General features: G+C 51.9%; 1 protein-coding gene across 2 annotated transcripts in view; it reads right to left on the reverse strand.

Annotated features, from left to right (window-relative positions):
- The window catches only part of OPHN1 (oligophrenin 1), a 55,273-nt gene that overhangs the window by 37,241 nt on the left and 877 nt on the right, over positions 1-17,155 (reverse strand). For both annotated transcript variants that reach the window (XM_062006346.1, XM_062006345.1), the window contains exon 2: positions 388-483. In XM_062006346.1, coding sequence (XP_061862330.1) covers positions 388-483 — 96 coding nt within the window. The remainder of the gene's footprint in view (positions 1-387; positions 484-17,155) is intronic.

Here is a 17,155-nt window from a genome sequence, read left to right on the forward strand (position 1 = left end):
TGTCAGGCATTTTCAGTGGACCAGAGGCAGCTCCAGGAGAAGCAGCCGCCTGGATCGGGAGCCATGGGCGATGCTCAGCACCATGTTGCTCCCCCTACTCCTGTGGCACAGGGCAGCAGGACGTGTTGGAAGGCCAGAGCTGGGCCACAACCCTGCCAGCATGGAGCAGGGCTGGAGACAAGGAAAATCTCTGCAAATGGTCTGTGGAATGATTGGGAATGTGACACTGTACCTGTGAGAGCTGAGCTCTGTAAAACATACCATGGAACAGCAGCTGGCGCTCGGAACTGGCTCCCAGGGCTGTCTGGAACCATCAGCACAGGCAAATTCCCAAGGGAGACACTTGCTCAGTTACCGAAAGTTTGCATAAAAAAGAAGAAAACTTACCAATGTTAATCTCATCATCTGTTAGTGTGTCACCAATAAAGTCGAACTGAAAGGACTGCAACGTCTGGGAGAACTTCTGTACTGCCGACGAGTAACCTGGAAAAGGACAGAGCAATGAGGCTGTGCCTGTTTGCAGCTGTTGTACAGAGACAGCAATCATCAATCTCAGCACTTCAGACACTGCTGCAATGTTAATAACCATCACAGGCTGCAAACACCATTTAGTTTGTTTTCTTTTCCTTTCTCAGTGTTGCTGAGAATGCTTCTGCAACACTAAGGATGCAAACAGACCATCAATAGCCTCACATCCTGCTAAGGACAGGAAGTCACCAACACATTTCCCCTGCGGAAAACACGCAGCTGCAAAGGCAGCATCCCGCAGTGCCACAGGAGCAGACACGCTGGGTGCCATGGCAGCCTCAGCACGGCCCTCGGAGCACCCAGCCCCTCCACTGGCCTCCTCACTGCTCAGAGACAGCTTGTCGTTACGTGGGACAAAAATCTGTAGGGTCAGAAACCTACAGGACTCAAACTGACTGTCCCTCTCCAGGGGTGCTGGAGGGAGTCAGGGCACTCGGGGTGTGCTCTCAGAGTGTTTGCAGATGGCCCAGGGACCTGCTCCCGGACCTCTGGCAAAGAAACGCTCAGTCTGGAAGCAAAGACACTTCCTGATGGTGGTTGGTTGCTCAGCCTGAATTATTTTTGGACTTTCCAGAGAAATTTCTAGCCAAAAAGATCCTCTGTGTCCTTGCATCCTGTGTGGCCACTTCACAGCTCTGGCAGCGGCTGCGTTGTCGCGAAGGCGGCTGCTGCCCGGCCCAACGCCACAACCACCCCCAGTGACAGCCCCGACAGCCACAGGCAACGCTTCCCACAGCAGAAACCACCTCCCTCTCCAGCATGAGGGGGAGATGTGGTGCATCTGAGAGCCTTGCATTAACCACACCTTCCTGCACTAAATCACACACTTTATTTGGGGGGAAGTTATTCTGTTTTCAACAGCAAATACCCAAGAGACAAACAGGAGGCTGAACTTCCCTGAGCTTATAGACCAGGATGTAGCCAACAAAACAACAGCAAAGGAGTCATTTTAGATTTGTATCTACCTCTCTGTTTTCCCTGATTTTGGATCCCTTTGTGGGGGTGCACACGGTGCTTTCTGAAATTCAGGGAGCTGCAAGTGTGGAAGATGTGACACAGATGTTAACATGCAGCAGCTCACACACCCCTGCTCTGCCAAACCAGGCCAAGACTGCTCCAACCAGCAACCTGGGTACTTGGCTGATTTATTTTGTCTGTTAGTTTAAAAAATAACACATGCACAATAATTTTGGCATCTGTTGTTAAAATCTGGGGGGAAATAATGGCGAGAACTGAGGTGTGAATTGCTGAGGAATTGCATCTGCTCAGTATAGGCTACTCCTTACATTTTTAGCCTGAGGAAAAGGGTGATCTGGGTGGACTTTTCTTTGTTATTTTCTATTGCAGACTCAGTGACAGAAGAACTAATCACCACAGTGGCAAACATGGGGTTTGCTGAAACACTGATACAAAAGAGAGAAAAACTCTCAACGATGCTGAATTGGGCATTGGGAAAAGAAATCAAGTGCCCAAGTGGGATCCTGGCAGGTCCCTGGGCTGCTCTGCCTCCTCCATCCCTATGCTTGGAGCACCCAGGGCTTCCCAGTCCTCCCCAAGGTCAGGGCCCTTCCTGGGGAGGAGCATGGCCCCGAAGTGCACAGTCCCCACTTTGCCTTCAAAAGCCTCGTTCAGCAGTTTCCTCTGATGGGTCAAACCCTTGCTCCTGAATGGGCAGATTCAGGCCTGAATGTCTCCTTTTAAGCACAGCTGCTGGGGGGCTGAGCGCGCGAAAGTGGCTGAGCTCCAGCACAGAATGATGTCAATGATTTGATGGAAAACCTCAGCAAATAATTCACTCTCAGTCCCTGCAGCGTTTGCTTCAGGCTGGGCCGGAGGCGCCCATTCAGCTGTTCTTCAGCAGAATCTTTGTTCACCCCCCTGCAAGCCCTCATCTTCCCAGGACACTGCCATGGCCCCTGTCCGACTACGGTTACTAGTGCATGAACTGCCAGCTCTCCATTTGAACATCCACCTCAACCCAGCAACGGGCCCGTGAGCAGCCCCCAAAAGCCAGCGGCCAGCATGTCCAGCTCCTCACATGCATCGGCTTGGGGCAAAGAGACACAACAGTAGACAGCCCGAGTGGCATGTCCCCTGAGCCAGGGGCACAGCCACACAGCCAGCCTCGTGTCCCCTGAGCCAGGGGCACAGCCACACAGCCAGCCTCGTGCCCCCCGAGCCAGGGGCATGGCCACACACCCCCAGCTGCCAAGGACACCCCGGGGGCCGGGCAGTGGCCTGGCATTGTGTTCAGACCCCATCATAACAAAAAACCAACGTGGAAGACGTGGGGTTGGGAAAGGCGAGCACAAGCTGTAGCGAGAGCCAGCACTGAGAATGCCTGGCGCAGCTCCTGAGGAGCATTTAATGGAAACCAGACTCCTAGGGCTCAGCGTGACTCGTCCTCACACACGTACAGAGCCTTGGCTGAACAGCGGCGCCTGCCACGGCCGGTGTGCACACGCAGGACGGGCTGTGGCACCGCGCTGATCGCAATGGCAGGGTGACTCTGGGACATGAGCTGCCCATGGCACTGGCTACTGAGGGAGCAGAAGAGGCTCACACTTGGGGGTTGTGTCCCTGTGGGGTCCAGCAGCCAGGACAGCACCAGGGTCCGGCACAGGGCATTGCCATGAGCTGCCTGGAGACACCCGGGGAGAAGTTTCCTCCCTTGGCAGCACCTGCACGGCGAGGCGGTGACAGCAGGGCATGGGGCAGGACAGGGGAGGCTGGGGAGAAGGGGATGAGTCTCAGCCACAGGAAAGCAGCTCAACAGCAGGAACAGGTCAAAAAACAGCTACTGATAAAACTGGGCTACCTCTCCACACTGGGAGAGACGAACCCATGTTCTCCCCAGTTTCAACAGAGATTCAGTAATCTTTCCCTCCTGACACAGGGCTGCCCAACACCCCCGCTCCGCACACCCAAAGCCCAGCAGGACGAGGGGGCTGGCGACAGGCAGTTGTGGGGCCTTCTCCATTTCCATGGCACCAGGAGCACAGGGCCACAGTGCCTCCCAGCCAGGCTGGCACTGCCAACAGCAGCCCAGGGGGACGCTGCCTGCTCTTGCAGCCCAGCCTGTTTCCATGGAAACACATCAAAATGGATTGTATTGGGAATCCCGGAGGACTCCTCCTCCCGACCGCCTGCAGTGAGCCATGCCAGCTCGCACAATTTGCGGTCACAGTAATTCACTCTTCTAGTAAACATCAAATCCTTGCTCCCTGACAGAACCAGCCCTGCCGGGCTGCACGCAGCAAGAGGGCCCGCACGGCCCTTAGTGGGCACACAACGAGCTCTCTGGCTGTTTATGCACGTAAAACACCTCCAGAGACTGCAGCTGTGCACAGATGTGCCCCACAGCCTGCTCAGCGGAGGCCTGTTGGGGATTCTCCTTCCAACCTTCCACAGCAACCCGAGAGAACTAAAGACCGCAAACAAAACAATGGCCCTACGTTTGCAAAAGCCACAGGCCTCTGAAAAAGCTCAGATTGCAACCAGGAGCCTCAGAACAGCCTGTGGTTCTGCTTTTTCCCCCTAGTGCTTAGAATTGAAAATAGAAGGAAACCGTTGTCACAGAAAAGACGCCGTGGGGATACAGCCCCGCCACTGTCTCACACTGCCATGGGGACGAGTCCACGCGCCTGCAGGACAGGGCACGGAGTGGCTGTGGTGCCAGAGATGTCACAGGCACACATCTGTGAAATAAGAAACAAAACAAAGCCCCTCACTCCCCATCGCCACAGCAATCGTCAGCCAGTGATGTTTCCAGAGCACATGTCCTTCATCCAACCTGACTCCAAGGGACAATGGAGTGAGGTGTGAGCAGTTGAACTGAGATGGGGCTACAGTATCCCCATTCTGTGCCTGGGAAGGGGACGGAATTTCCCTCCCACGTTGCAAGGCGAGAAGCAACTTTAATTGCCCTCCCTGCCTGCAGCTGCACTCTGGCAGTTCAGGGCAGAGCAGCCAGCAGAGACAGCCACTGGGGAACAGCCTCTCCTGAGCCTCTGTCCGCCACAGCGCAGAGAGCCCTGCACGGAGCAACTCAGCAACAGCTTCACCAGCCCGTAAGGAAAACCCCAAACGATCCTGAGCTGCTGCAGTGTAAATAAGCAGATAGAATGTAAGAAGGAGCTCCATTTTTGTGTTTTGTTTTCTTCTTCTACAGCTTGAAAGCAGAAATATCAAAACCAGCCACATATTTCTTCTTTCCTTTCAAAGAAACAGTCAAAAGGCAATAAAAGTTAAAATGTACTTAAATAGCAGCACTTCAAGCCAAGGACAAGTTTTATGGTTAGAATCTGAACTCTGGAAATCCATTTTTTTCAGGGAAACATTTCAAGACTCTGAGGTACAGCAGCTGAGGAGGCACCTTAATTTCTTCCCAATGCTTGGTCACTGGGGAACATTTTCTGCTTCCTTGTGGAGAGCTGTGCAACGGGACATGCAGAACATGAGAAACACCATTTTTCCTCCAGCGTGCAGAGGAGAGGGCTGTGATCCCTGAAGGGAAAAGAATGGGCCCATTGTTACCAACTCCCACTGAAGAATTTTCCAGGGAGTTGCATCATGAAGGAGAGAGAGCTCATCCACGTTGCCACCCAGGAGATGTGGACCTGGAGACAGCACCTGACTCACGGCTCCCAGGGGATGCTCTGCACTTGCAGCAAAGCTTTAACAACCAACACACAAACGGTTTGGCCAAGGGGACAGATTCTGCTCCAAGCCATTGATTTTACGTAGCACATACTAACTGCACGAAGCCCCTAAACATCGTCCCACCAAAATATCTCAACTCTGAAATCCAGGCAGTTCCTTCCCCTGAGCCCAGCTGTACCATCAGGAACGTGACTAATGAGTCCTGACTCAGCAAACCCTCCTAAACACTCTACAGCTGCTCAAACACAAAAACACGGTGATTTTTTCACACAAAGGAAAAAATTAACCTCCTAGTCAGCCTTCTAGGTAGTTGCAAATCCACACAAGCATCCCTGGAGGCCAGCAGCACTGCTGTTACTCCGTAAACGAGAGGTGCTTACCATTAGGTAATTAACAGAGCCAGAGCTCCGTGCTCACCCTTGGCAGGCTGTGTGTGGGGGCCCACGAAGGCCTTTGCATGCTGTGGGGATGCAGGAATATTGACACGTCTTACAAAGGCTGTTTTTCACACACTGACATGGGTTTTCCACTTCCCAGAAGTAAATGGCTAGCACGAGCTTCTAAAAATAACTCACTATATCTAGCTGCACTTCACAAATCTCTTGCAGAGGAATTTACTGACTGTCCAATACTTCTGGTTTATATTTATCTTTTCTAATCAGTCCTTTATTGCCCAAATGTTCTATGAATTGCCATTTCAGTATCTCAATCGCTGTAGCACAGGCTCCAGGGAGAAGAGCAGGGCTGTGCTTCAGGTACAAATACACTTTTCAGCAGCCCTCCCTACCTCATGGCCTTTTGCTCTGTGAGCTGCACTGGTACCTACATTTACCCATCACTTTCCCACTTTCCCCCCACTTAGCTTCTGTCTCCCCTCCTACACCTAATATTTTATACTCATAAATTCTCCACCTTGCCCAGGCAACCTTGTGGTAAGTGCACAAACTTGCTGGACAGGCTTATCTTCTTTATTGACTGCGTAATTAAAGAAAGAAACCCAGACAGCAGTTCTTCCCATGTATCATATATTCCTCCTGCTTGTCTTCTCTCCCTTACTGCCTGAAGGAAACCTGCTATTCTGTACCTGCTGCACATCACAAAAGCCAGCAAGCCTTACCGCGCTGAAGGAGGGAGTTGGACAGAATGATCTCTGGAGGTCTCTTCCAACCCCCACTATACTGTGATTCTGTAAAGTTAAATGCACAGAGAGACTTCTCTGGTTGCCATAAGCAGAAGGAGCCCATGGGTCTGCTCACCAATAGCTCAAAAAAAACAACCAAAACAAAAAAGCAAAAGGCTGGAAGGACAACAGAGTTTTGGGGTATATTGGTCTGGTTTGGAGAAAGCTGGAAGCGAGTGATGCAGGTTACGGCTGCTGGGGAGAATGAGGCATCCTTCCCCTACCTCTGATTAAGTGAACACTAATTGTCCAGGGCAACTTTTCTTCCCCAGACCTTCACAGCAACAGATACCATTGCCCAGGGGGACAAGCACACAGCAAACCAACCTGTCTCCCAGTGACACTCACTGCCTTGTCCTAGTTTCCTGGAGAGTGGCACTGGAGGCCATAGTTTTAATGCTTTTACAAAAGACAGTGCACAGATTGGATTTTTTAATGATTTTTGCTTCAGAAATACCAGGACAGCCACAATTCAAAGTTCCAGCAAAGCACCGGAGCCTCCAGCACAGCCTCTCCCTGGCCCAGCCCATGGGGAGTATCCCAGCACATGGGGATACTCAAACTCTCCCCATGAACAGCAGTACAGCAAAACTACCCCTGGCACCAGCACTTCACTTACTGCTTCTCATGACCAGCAAGAGGAGAAACTTCACTTTGAATGCCTAAACATATCAAAGGACTTCTGGCATCTTTCTGGCCTTTCAAACCAACCTCACAGCCCTGCAAAGCTGGAGGAGTTCCTTCAGTGAAACTGCCCAGAACAGACAGCCCAGAACATGTGAGTAACTGAAATGGAAGCTAAAAAAAGATTAGCAGCCTTACAAATCAGCACAAGTGTTGAAATGTGCATTAAGAAATCCTACAGGTATCATTTATCTTATCATATTTGTCACGACCCCCATGCAGTATGTCAGAAGGGAAACAATCATGCTTTCTCCATTCATTTGGAGCCCAGGTTTGCAGCCAAGCTGCCCGTGAGAGCTCCCACTGCCCCCAACCAAAGCAGCTGGCCAAGACTCCTCTGCCAGCAGCATGGCTGTGTGAGGCCCAGCCCCTGCCCGCTGTGGAGGTGGCAGTGCCAGGGCAGCCACGGCAGCTGCATGGCACTGCGGGCGCCGGCGCTGCAATTCAAGCAGGCGGATGGATGTGGGGTGAGGCTGGCTGGTGGCTCTGCCTGCTGCACTTATTTATGCACCTATTGGTGTCACCACCCCATGGAGGCCAGTTGCCTTTTCTAACAGCCCTCCCCAACCCTGGGGACAGGGCTGAGTGACATCGAGTAAAGGACAGGCTCTTTGAAAAATAAAACCCCCCAAAAAGAGGAGCCATGGGCAGTAAAGGAATCTTCTTCTCTCTAGGGAGGAGTGAGCTGTCAAGGAGAGGCTGAGCAGCCCACCTCCTGCAGGCATCAGGAGAACCTCTGCAAGGCAGCTGGTGGGTAAGGCCAGGGCAGAGCTACACAGATGTTCCAGGCCACCCGGACCTCCCCAGCTCCCAGCACAGCCAAGCGAGCTTCTGGCACAGCTGCTTAGGCGTAAGGGGCAGGAGAGGGTGTGCTCCAAGAGCCGCGGCTCCCTGCTGTACAAGCAGTACGAACACAGGGAAAACAAACACGAAAACAACAGACTCTTATCCGGGGCAGAGCATTAGCAATCCCCACAGAGATATCTTATGATCTGCAGAGCCATCAGATGCATCTCATTTCAGCTTTCGAGCAGCCACCCTTCCCAGGCAGAGGCAAGCAGGGAAAACCCAGCACTTTTGCAGGCAGCTTTGGTGAGTGAGCAGAGCCAGGAGCTTGCTCCCCAGCACACCAGGATTTCAGAGTTCCCTTCACTACGGGCACAGAGGGGGCCAGGCAGGAGCCAGATGAGTCACATGCAGCGCAAGAGGAGGACTTGCAAGCAGCTACGAGCTATGTGAAGCAGTTCAGCATGGGGAGGAACACACATCCCTCCTGCTCCAAGGCTGGGAGCCACTGTCAGCACGGACACAGCTCACCCTATGCCAGCTGGCACCACTTGGCAGCTCCCTGGGCAGCTTCACTCCACCAGCACCAGCAGAGCCCAGACACATTTGCCCCGGGTTTTGCAGAGAGCCACCCCACCTCTGCAGCCCCCACATCCCACAAGGACTCAGGGGTCCAGCTCTGTGCCTCTGCCACAGAGGGTTCCCTGATGCCGTGCAGGTCCCTAGCTGATCCTTTAATGGCACAGGATAGGTCATGTCCCTTCTTCTCCACTTGCACAGCTACAAGGTTTAGTTAGAGAAATAAATTACTCTTGCTTTAAAAACATCTTGCCTCAGTACTTCATAATTGGTCTTGGCTAGAGGAACAGGATAAAATAAAGGAGAGAGAACAGACTGCAGAGAGCCGCCTGAATTCTGGGCTTTACTGATATTTATAAACTTTATCTCAGGCTATTCAGCTGCTCTTATCATCATTTGACCAACTCGTGGTGTGGAGAACACAGCGATAGAAAAGGACACCAGCAACAGAGGCAATGCTGGAATATGTCTGCAAGGCCAAACGAGTGCCAGTGCGGAAAGGCCCCCATCACCAGAACAAAACCAAGATGCTTCCAAAAGCTTTTGCCTTCATCTGCACCACAAACTGAAATAGAAGGTTCACACATTTAGAAGATTCATTGAATGCTTAGTAAGAAAATTGCCCTCTTAGTACTTCAGCTCCTCCTTGCAGCCCAGCCCCAGAGCTGAGATCAGTCATGCTCTGCAGCAGCGCGCCGCGGGACCGTGTGGTGCGAGCAGCGTGGTGTGCTGTGGCATGGCGTGGCATGGTGTGCTGTGGCATGGCGTGGTGCAGCGTGGTGTGCTGTGGCATGGCGTGGTGCAGCGTGGTGTGCTGTGGCATGGCGTGGTGCAGCATGGTGTGCTGTGGTGTAGCACGGTGAGGTGCAGCATGGCAGGACCATACCACATGCAGGTTTCCAGCTGTGTACGGTGGCACAAACAAGCAGGGCCACCTGTAGCTGCTGCTCCACGAAGCCAGGCTGGGACACAGCAGGACAGAAGCCACCCATGACAAGGCAGTGTGCCACATCTGTGGCTACCAGCCTGCTACCAACTGAATGAATAAATAAAATATCCCAAAAATGTCTCAAGGAAAGAGCCAGAAAAGCTGAGTCTTCACGTGGTGACTCAAGAGGAAACTCTTTGGTCAGCAGCAGTGCTGCTGCGAGCCCATGGGCTGTCGGACACGTTCCAAAGCATGGATAACACCCACATCCTCTCAGGGAAGAGCCAGGAAAGGCAACAGAAGATGGATGAAAAGCTCTCTGCATGTCTCATGCATGTCAGAAGAAAAAGTACACTTAAACACATGAAAATGTCTTAACTTCTTGTCCCAGCCTTTTGTGCCCACATACTCAGGCACATTCTCGGGAAGCACATCAGGGCACTGATGGCAGCCAGAACACAATCCTGAGCATTGGCTGCTTTTAGGCTGGACCAGGGCTGGTCCGCAGCCCATGCCCCAGCCTGCTGGCACACGGGGCTGCCACAGTGGGGGCTGGTGAGTGGCACGAGGTGACTCCAGACCACAGTCCTGCCCTGGGCTTCCCATCAGCAAACCAGCCCCGGGCACCACTCCTGCAGGCAACAAGGGCACAGATGGAGCAGCATCCTACTGCCCTGCTCCTGTGTCCCCTCACAGCAAGGCAAACACGGCAGCAGCAGCAAGTTGCTCCAGCCTGGGGTAAAACCTAACAAACACACATCAACAAGCCCTGAACACAAGGGGTAAGACAGGCCTCAGGCTGGGGTGGGCAGATACCATGTGTGCTCCTCACCTTCCCTGCCTGCATCTGCAGATTGGGCTGTGATGGCTGGGACAGGGCTGGCTTTTGGGAAGGGTTTTTGTAGGGGTTTCTTTTGCTATTGTTTCTTAGTTTCTGGTTAAAGCATGTCTGGTTTAGATCTGCACCAACCTAGGGCCCTAGATTCTACGCACACTAATGAAAATGAGCTACTTTGTTGTCTGTCAGCTGAAAACACACTCTCCCCATCCCAAGTATGCCCGCAGAGCATCCAGAGATGCTGCACAAGAGCTGCAATCCACTGCCTTGATGTGCACACACAGAAACTGGTTTTTCAAGTTGCACATCGCTTTGGAGCTGCTGCAGGGGAAATTGAACTCCCACTCCACTCAACAGTTTCCTCCACAGAGGAAAAAAAGTGATGTGATTTTTATTAGTGGAAAGAAATCCAGTTGGTGGATATTGTTGTGCACATCCTACTAGGTCAACAAGGTCAGAGTATTCCCAGTATCACTGAAGTAACTAGATGAAACCTCCATCAAGAATAGAGAGGACCAGCAAGGAGCAGACAAGTACAAGGAGAACACATTATTGCTAGAGGGGAGTGATGTATTTTCCACCAAGTCATTTTTCCCCTGCTAAAAGTCCAGAAACAGCTTAGCACATGCTGCCATAGTGTAATGTGCTCCAGCAGAAAGGGGGAAGGTGTCCCAGGAGCAGTGAGCCAGACCCTTCTGGAAAGCCAGCCCAAGGCAGCTCCTCCCACTGCCACCAGCACAGGAGGAAAACCAGGTCCAGTGTAACAAAAGACTTAGTGACACTTCAGTGGGAAGGCATCAGGGGACAACCAATAGATCTGTGTCTGTTTCCCCTCTGTGATGCTTTCATTGGGAAGGTGATGTGAGGCAAAGGGGCCAACACCCAATGGAGCTCAGCCCTGAGCTGGGCTGAAGCATCAGCCTGCAGCTCTGGGCTGAGGTTCCCCAGCCTGCTGCAGTGACAAATGCCAACTGCAGGTTGGCTGAGCCAATGACGCCATCAAGACCTTGTTCAGTGATTGTACCCAGCCAGGACCAACTCTCTGTTCTGAGAATAGTGCCTAACTGGCACATCGTCTGATCCTGCATCCATTCCAGTCAAGGCTCGGGTACTGACTGTTGCTGGTGGAGTGGCATCAGCAGAGTGCAAGGGCACAACTGGAGGAGAAAGAAGAGGACAGACCAATTTTTAAGCAGCCAGATCCATTTGGCAGCAATGGCATCACTGACCTGGGCACACTCGCCTCACCAGTGGCATCAGAGAAGCTGCTTATACAAGTCTTGCTTGGAGACCAGATGCCCCTGCTCATCCTGGGCAGCTTCATGAGAGGCTGTCCATGAGACAGAAGGTCTCTGTGCATCCACATGGACGATTTCTATTCAAATCATCATTCATGTGCCATATGCTGGCTCACAACTGAGCTGTCTTTGTGGGACAGGATATTTTTAATGCATGCACCGCGATGCCAAGCCCAGCCGGCAGTGCAGAGCTAATGTTTGCCTGGAGAGCTGCAGCCTTTCCTGTGCCAGCAGAAGGGCAGGCTTGGGACAGACTCCTTCCTCTTCCCCCTTTTCCAGAGAAGCTTTAGGTTTGTTCAGACATAAGCAAAACCCAGTATCTGACTAGACTCAAGCCTTTGTCTCTACAGGCTTCACATGAACCAGCACAGGAGTTTCTGCGGAAACCAGGCACACAGGCTATGCTGGGGCTGCCTGAATCCCATTACAATACTGTGCTCTGTCGACACTGCTTCCTACACTCCCAAGCATTAAACCCTCAAGCACTATCTCCAACAATAGCAAAGAAACCTGTTGAGAACAGGTCTGCTGTGCTGAGGGCTGCAGAGCCTCCAGAGCGAGAAGAGCCAGCTTATACACACACAGTGTGAGCTGCCAGGCCTGCAGGGAAGGCAATGGCAGGACCCTCCATGGGTCCCCCATTCAGCCCTAATCTCAGGGAAAAGCATACCCAGTCTCTTTTGTTAGAGATTGCCATGTGCTTTGAAGGCACAGACACCTCTACATGTTCCTTTTTGTTCTCCCTCCAAGGAAGAACCACTTGCACTGCCTGGGGAGGCTGGTTAGCTGACATGCAAAGTCAGACTGCAAAGCTTTACACAGGAATCATATTCAAAACCACACAGGCAACATTTGCATGAGAACTCAGAGCTCTTCCAGCTTCAAAGCACAGTTTACACCATTGCAGCACTTGTACATTAATAAAAAGAGTCTCAACTTGACATTTCTCAAACTCCATTTGATCTATAATTACTAGAGAAGATGAAAGCCCAGGGAGACATGGATGGTTTTGCATTACCACACACACAGCCGAGTGCAGCAAGCAGGAGAGACTCCAAAAACCCAACATATTGAGCCACAGAAAGAAATTGCTGTGAACAAGTAATTCTTGCAACAGCTCTGATGGCACACAGTCACCAACCCTGACACCCTTGCCTGTGGCCTTGAGCATGCAGCCTGCAGTGAGTCCAGTGCTGCCCACCATGGCACAGGGCTGCAGGCTCCGGGACACAAACAACCTGCTGCCAGGGACAGGTTCCCACTGCCCTTGCCAGGCCCTGGCCAGCTCTGGAGGATGGATGCCAGCCCCAAGGCACAGACAGATGCCAGTCTGGCATGCTCCAAGCAAGACAGACCTTGCAGTGTCTGTGGGGGCCATGTGGAGTGCTGAGCTTGGCTCTTGAGCAGTACTGGCATACAAAAGCCATGCCAGCCCCGGGCAGGAAGGCCATCCTCCCAGCTCCTCTCTCCCCTGGCCAGGGCCAGGCCACAGAGGGCTTCAGCACTGCCAGCACAAGGTATGGGACCAGCACCACCCCTTGGCACTGCCAGCAACCCTGCTTGCTCCTGGAATGAAAAAGAAGGGATGCAGCCAACTTTACAACAAAAATCTCTCACATTTCTGTCTCAGAGTAACTTGTTTGCTATCACTGACTTGTGGGCACAAGATTATTACAAATGAATCATATTTTTCTCTGCTTTAGCCAGTTAATTTCCCATTTGGCACAACCTTATACTCAGTTATCTCGTGGCATCCCATCTGCTGTCAGGGGCTTTTCAGTCCATTTCAGCCACTTCCAGAGGCAGCAACACGACTGCAGGAGGACCCGCACGAGGGTGCAGGAGCTGCACAGCACTCAGGAGGCCTTTAGCCACTTACTTCAGCTGGTTACATGTCAAATAGGTGGGGTGGAATCAGTGTCTCTTAGTCCCTCAAGAGGCAAGAGTTGTTTATGGCACCGAGATGCATCCCTCATTGGGGTAACAGCCCCCTGCTTCAGACAAAGCCCTGAAGCATTACCTGCTCTGCAGAAAGGGAGAACGAGGCCTGCAGCAGGCTGAGGGGAGATGAAGTTCCTCCTCACTGCCTCCCTCCTCCCTGGAGCTGCACAGCATGACAAACCACAAGCACATGCCTTCCCATTTGTGTGGGTAGGTGCAGCAAGGGCTTTTTGCAGCCCCCTGACAAGCCTCCTCTGACAGACGTGCTTTGGAGCAGCACAAGCCATGGCTGCTGCTGCAAAGCCTCCTTCAGCCCACTCCCCACCACCTCGGGCATTCCATGCAGGGGCTGCTCTGCCCCACGGCAAACCCAACAGAGGCAGGGCTTGCCAGGGACAGCTTCCAGCACTGGGCACTGCACTCCCTCCTGCTTCTCCCTGCAGCGGGGCAGAGGTGGGGAAGCACTCATCCTGCAGCTCCAGCCTCTCCCTGGGATGGGGAAGGGAATGAGAAGCTCAGCTTTTCACTAGCACGGCAAAGGGCAGCTGAGGCTCCTGCAGACAAGTGGCAGCTCAGGAACAGATTAATTTCTTCACCAAGGCCCACGTTTGCCGTCACAGTTCCCTGCTGACTTTGTCTCTCCATCTGGGAGCTCAGGAGCAGCAGCTTTGGCCCAGCAGCTCCCGAGCTGTGTCCACAGACAGCTGGCAGATCTCTACACCCTGCCCCTGTCACAGGAGGGTGAGTCTCACTCTTCTCCTCTCCAGGACAGCAGGCTGGGCACCCACCAGCAGGGCCCCTTGAGCCACAGAATCACTCTGGTCAGAAAAGATCTTTAAGATCATCAACTCCAACCACTCACTTCACACTGCAAAGCCCAGCACTAACCCCTGTCCCTCAGCACCTCATCTGTGTGTCTTTTAAACACATCCCGGGATGGTGACTCCACCATCTCCCTGGGCAGTCTGTTCCAATGCTCAACAACCCTCTCTGTGAAGTTCTTCCTAATGTCCAATCTAAATCTCCCCTGGCAGAACTTGAAGCCATTTCCTTGTGTCCTGTCATTCATTACTGGAGAGAAGAGACTAATCCCTACCTTTCAGGTACTGTAGAGAGCAAGCCTTCACTCCTGTCATTGAAAAGCACTGCTCCTGTGTGCCAGACGTGGGAATCACTTATGGAAGGGGATTAAATGACATTTCATCCAGATCAACAGGAATTTTCCTCTGTGGAAGGGCCTGGTCTCAGCAAGCCTCGAGATCACTGAGTATAGCACCAGCAAATGAGTCCTGAGTAAAGATGCGGCTGCCTTAGAAGTGCCTTCAGCACAGCACAGCCCGGTCACACTCAGTGATTCACTCCTCACCAGCACTGACCAGCACCACAGATGAGCTTCAAACCAGGAAAGGGGAGGCTGTGCATGTGGAAAACAATCCATTGCATCAAAACAACACACCGACCAGCCAGCTGCATACCACTGCAAGCACTGAACAGTGCACATCTGTAATTCCATGCCACTGGAATGACTTGTTTAAAATATTTGCACTCAAGTTCACATGTTAATTTTGCTACAGATCTGATATGGGTGAATTAATCTGCTAGTGAAAGGGCTACAAAAGAGTAAAAAGACATCCAAAATCTCAACTAGAAGTCATTGAAATGACAGTTACTAGGTGTTGTACATCTAGTGCAAAGTGCTACCAAGTGAGGCGTTTTGGTTTTAGCCTCTGGAGACTGTTGGAACACTACCCAGCAGGCAGGCTGGGACAACGTAACACAGCCAGATGCTTTCAGCAGGAACACTGCCAGCAACCAGGAACAGAACATCTGTGCTCCCTGTACCACAGGCGACTCAAAGCCTCGCAGCTCGCCCAGCGTGTGAGCAGAAGGTCCTGCACAACTCCACCTCAAGCCACACTCACTTCTTTCCCGTTACTTGGCAAACAGACTTTGAGCAGACTCAGCTTTAAGTCTGTGGGCTGTGTTTACAGCAGATCACGTAGAGCCCAGCAGACCCGAGTTCCCCGCAGTGGGAGCTGTGCTGCTTTTCCTGGCGGCCTGTGTGAGCTCTGCTGCGCTGGCACAACACGCAGATGCAGACAGACCGTGCTGCTCCCAGGCCTTTGTTCAGCAGCTCCCATCACCATGTCAGGCACAGAGCCTGCCAGCTGGAGGCAGCAGGGGCCTGACGTCTCTGCAGCTCTGAGAAAAAACGGGGGATTGATCTGCTCCAAATCTGACATTGGAGTTTATTCACTAATTCATCAGCAAGCACTCAGACAACACAGACATCTGTAAAATCACCTGAGGTCCATGCTCAGTGCAGTGAGTCAATACCTTGGCAGGCTGGCCAAAGGTTTAACCAAGAGGGTGCCTCACCCACTGAAAGGGTTAGGCTAGGAGATGACAGACAGGTCTGATCAGAATAATCACTGTCATCAACCCTCTATCCTTGACAAAGATCTCACTCATTCACTTAGTGAGACTCCCATCCTCTTTGCTCCCCAGCTGAGAGAGGCAGATCCACAGCACTGCTGAGGGGCAGAAATGACCCATCAGTTGTTGCTGACACTGACTGTGCCACGGCACTGGCCGACTGCCAGCCCAAGGGCTTCAGGCCATGGGCAGTGGGCAGCCCCAAATTCCCATCCACAGTCCCACACTGACAAGGTTCACAGAGGAATTGTTTTACCGTTACCTGTTAACTAACAGGGAGCCAAGGGAAGCCCAGGCAGATCCCAGCCCCAGCACCCTTCCCTGCTGTTTCAGCTGCACTCTTAAAATGGAAAACAGCACAAAAACAAGCCAACATCACTTCAGACAAGATGTCAGGGGTTTCCTCAGTCCTGGGGGGTTATCTCTGCTGTCCCAGTGTACTTGGTTTCCTTCTACTTTTTCCCTTCCTCCTTGGCTGGTCTCACTGGAACGGGTCTGCTGACCCAGCAGTTCTCTCACATCCCTGCTCTGAGTGCAGCATTAGGCATCACAAACATTAAAAAGGGAACTGGTTTTGACCAAAGTGACTAAGAAAAAGCAAAGTATTTATTTTAACAAGCAGGCTTGTTAAAACTCCTTTGGTTTTCATTCTGGGTTTACGTTTTTTTCCGTGTACTAAGCAGAGATTTGAGGGTGTTTGTAGTATGTTTTAGGTTCCTATATCCCTGTGACTGCTGTTTCAGTCATACTCGCTTTTGTCTTCACTGTTTTCCAGATGGGCAAACACAGGCTATTCCTGCTACGGCCTTGATAACGAGGAAGCTCTTAACAAAAGCGCAGCAGCTAAACCAATTAATATCAACTGAAAACCAACCAGCTGGCAAGCAAAACAGCACATAATCAGAGCCTGCCCCGCTGATTTTGATATTTGTCTTCCCCTGGCCCAACACAAGCACAGCACTCACTGCTGCTGTGCTGTCACTTCGGTCCACATTTTAATGCACGTTTATAAAAGCAGAGAAAACGTGAGAGACAACATGAGGAAAGGTATCTACAGCTCTGGAAGGGAAAAACAATTCCAAGCAGATGCAGAGGTCAGTAGAGCATTACACAGGCAGGGGTGTGTGGCCCCTGATGACACCACCTGCCCCAGGTACCTCCCATGGTCTGTCAGTACCTCTGAACAAGAGACTCCCTTAAAGCCAACAATGAAACAGATGTTTATTTAGAAAAGAAAATCCTCATTGTTATTAAAGAATAAACCACCCACAACAAAAGGAGGACTAAAGACTATT

Source organism: Colius striatus, chromosome 13 (assembly GCF_028858725.1).
Source record: "Colius striatus isolate bColStr4 chromosome 13, bColStr4.1.hap1, whole genome shotgun sequence".
In the NCBI taxonomy this organism is placed as follows: Eukaryota; Metazoa; Chordata; class Aves; order Coliiformes; family Coliidae; genus Colius; species Colius striatus.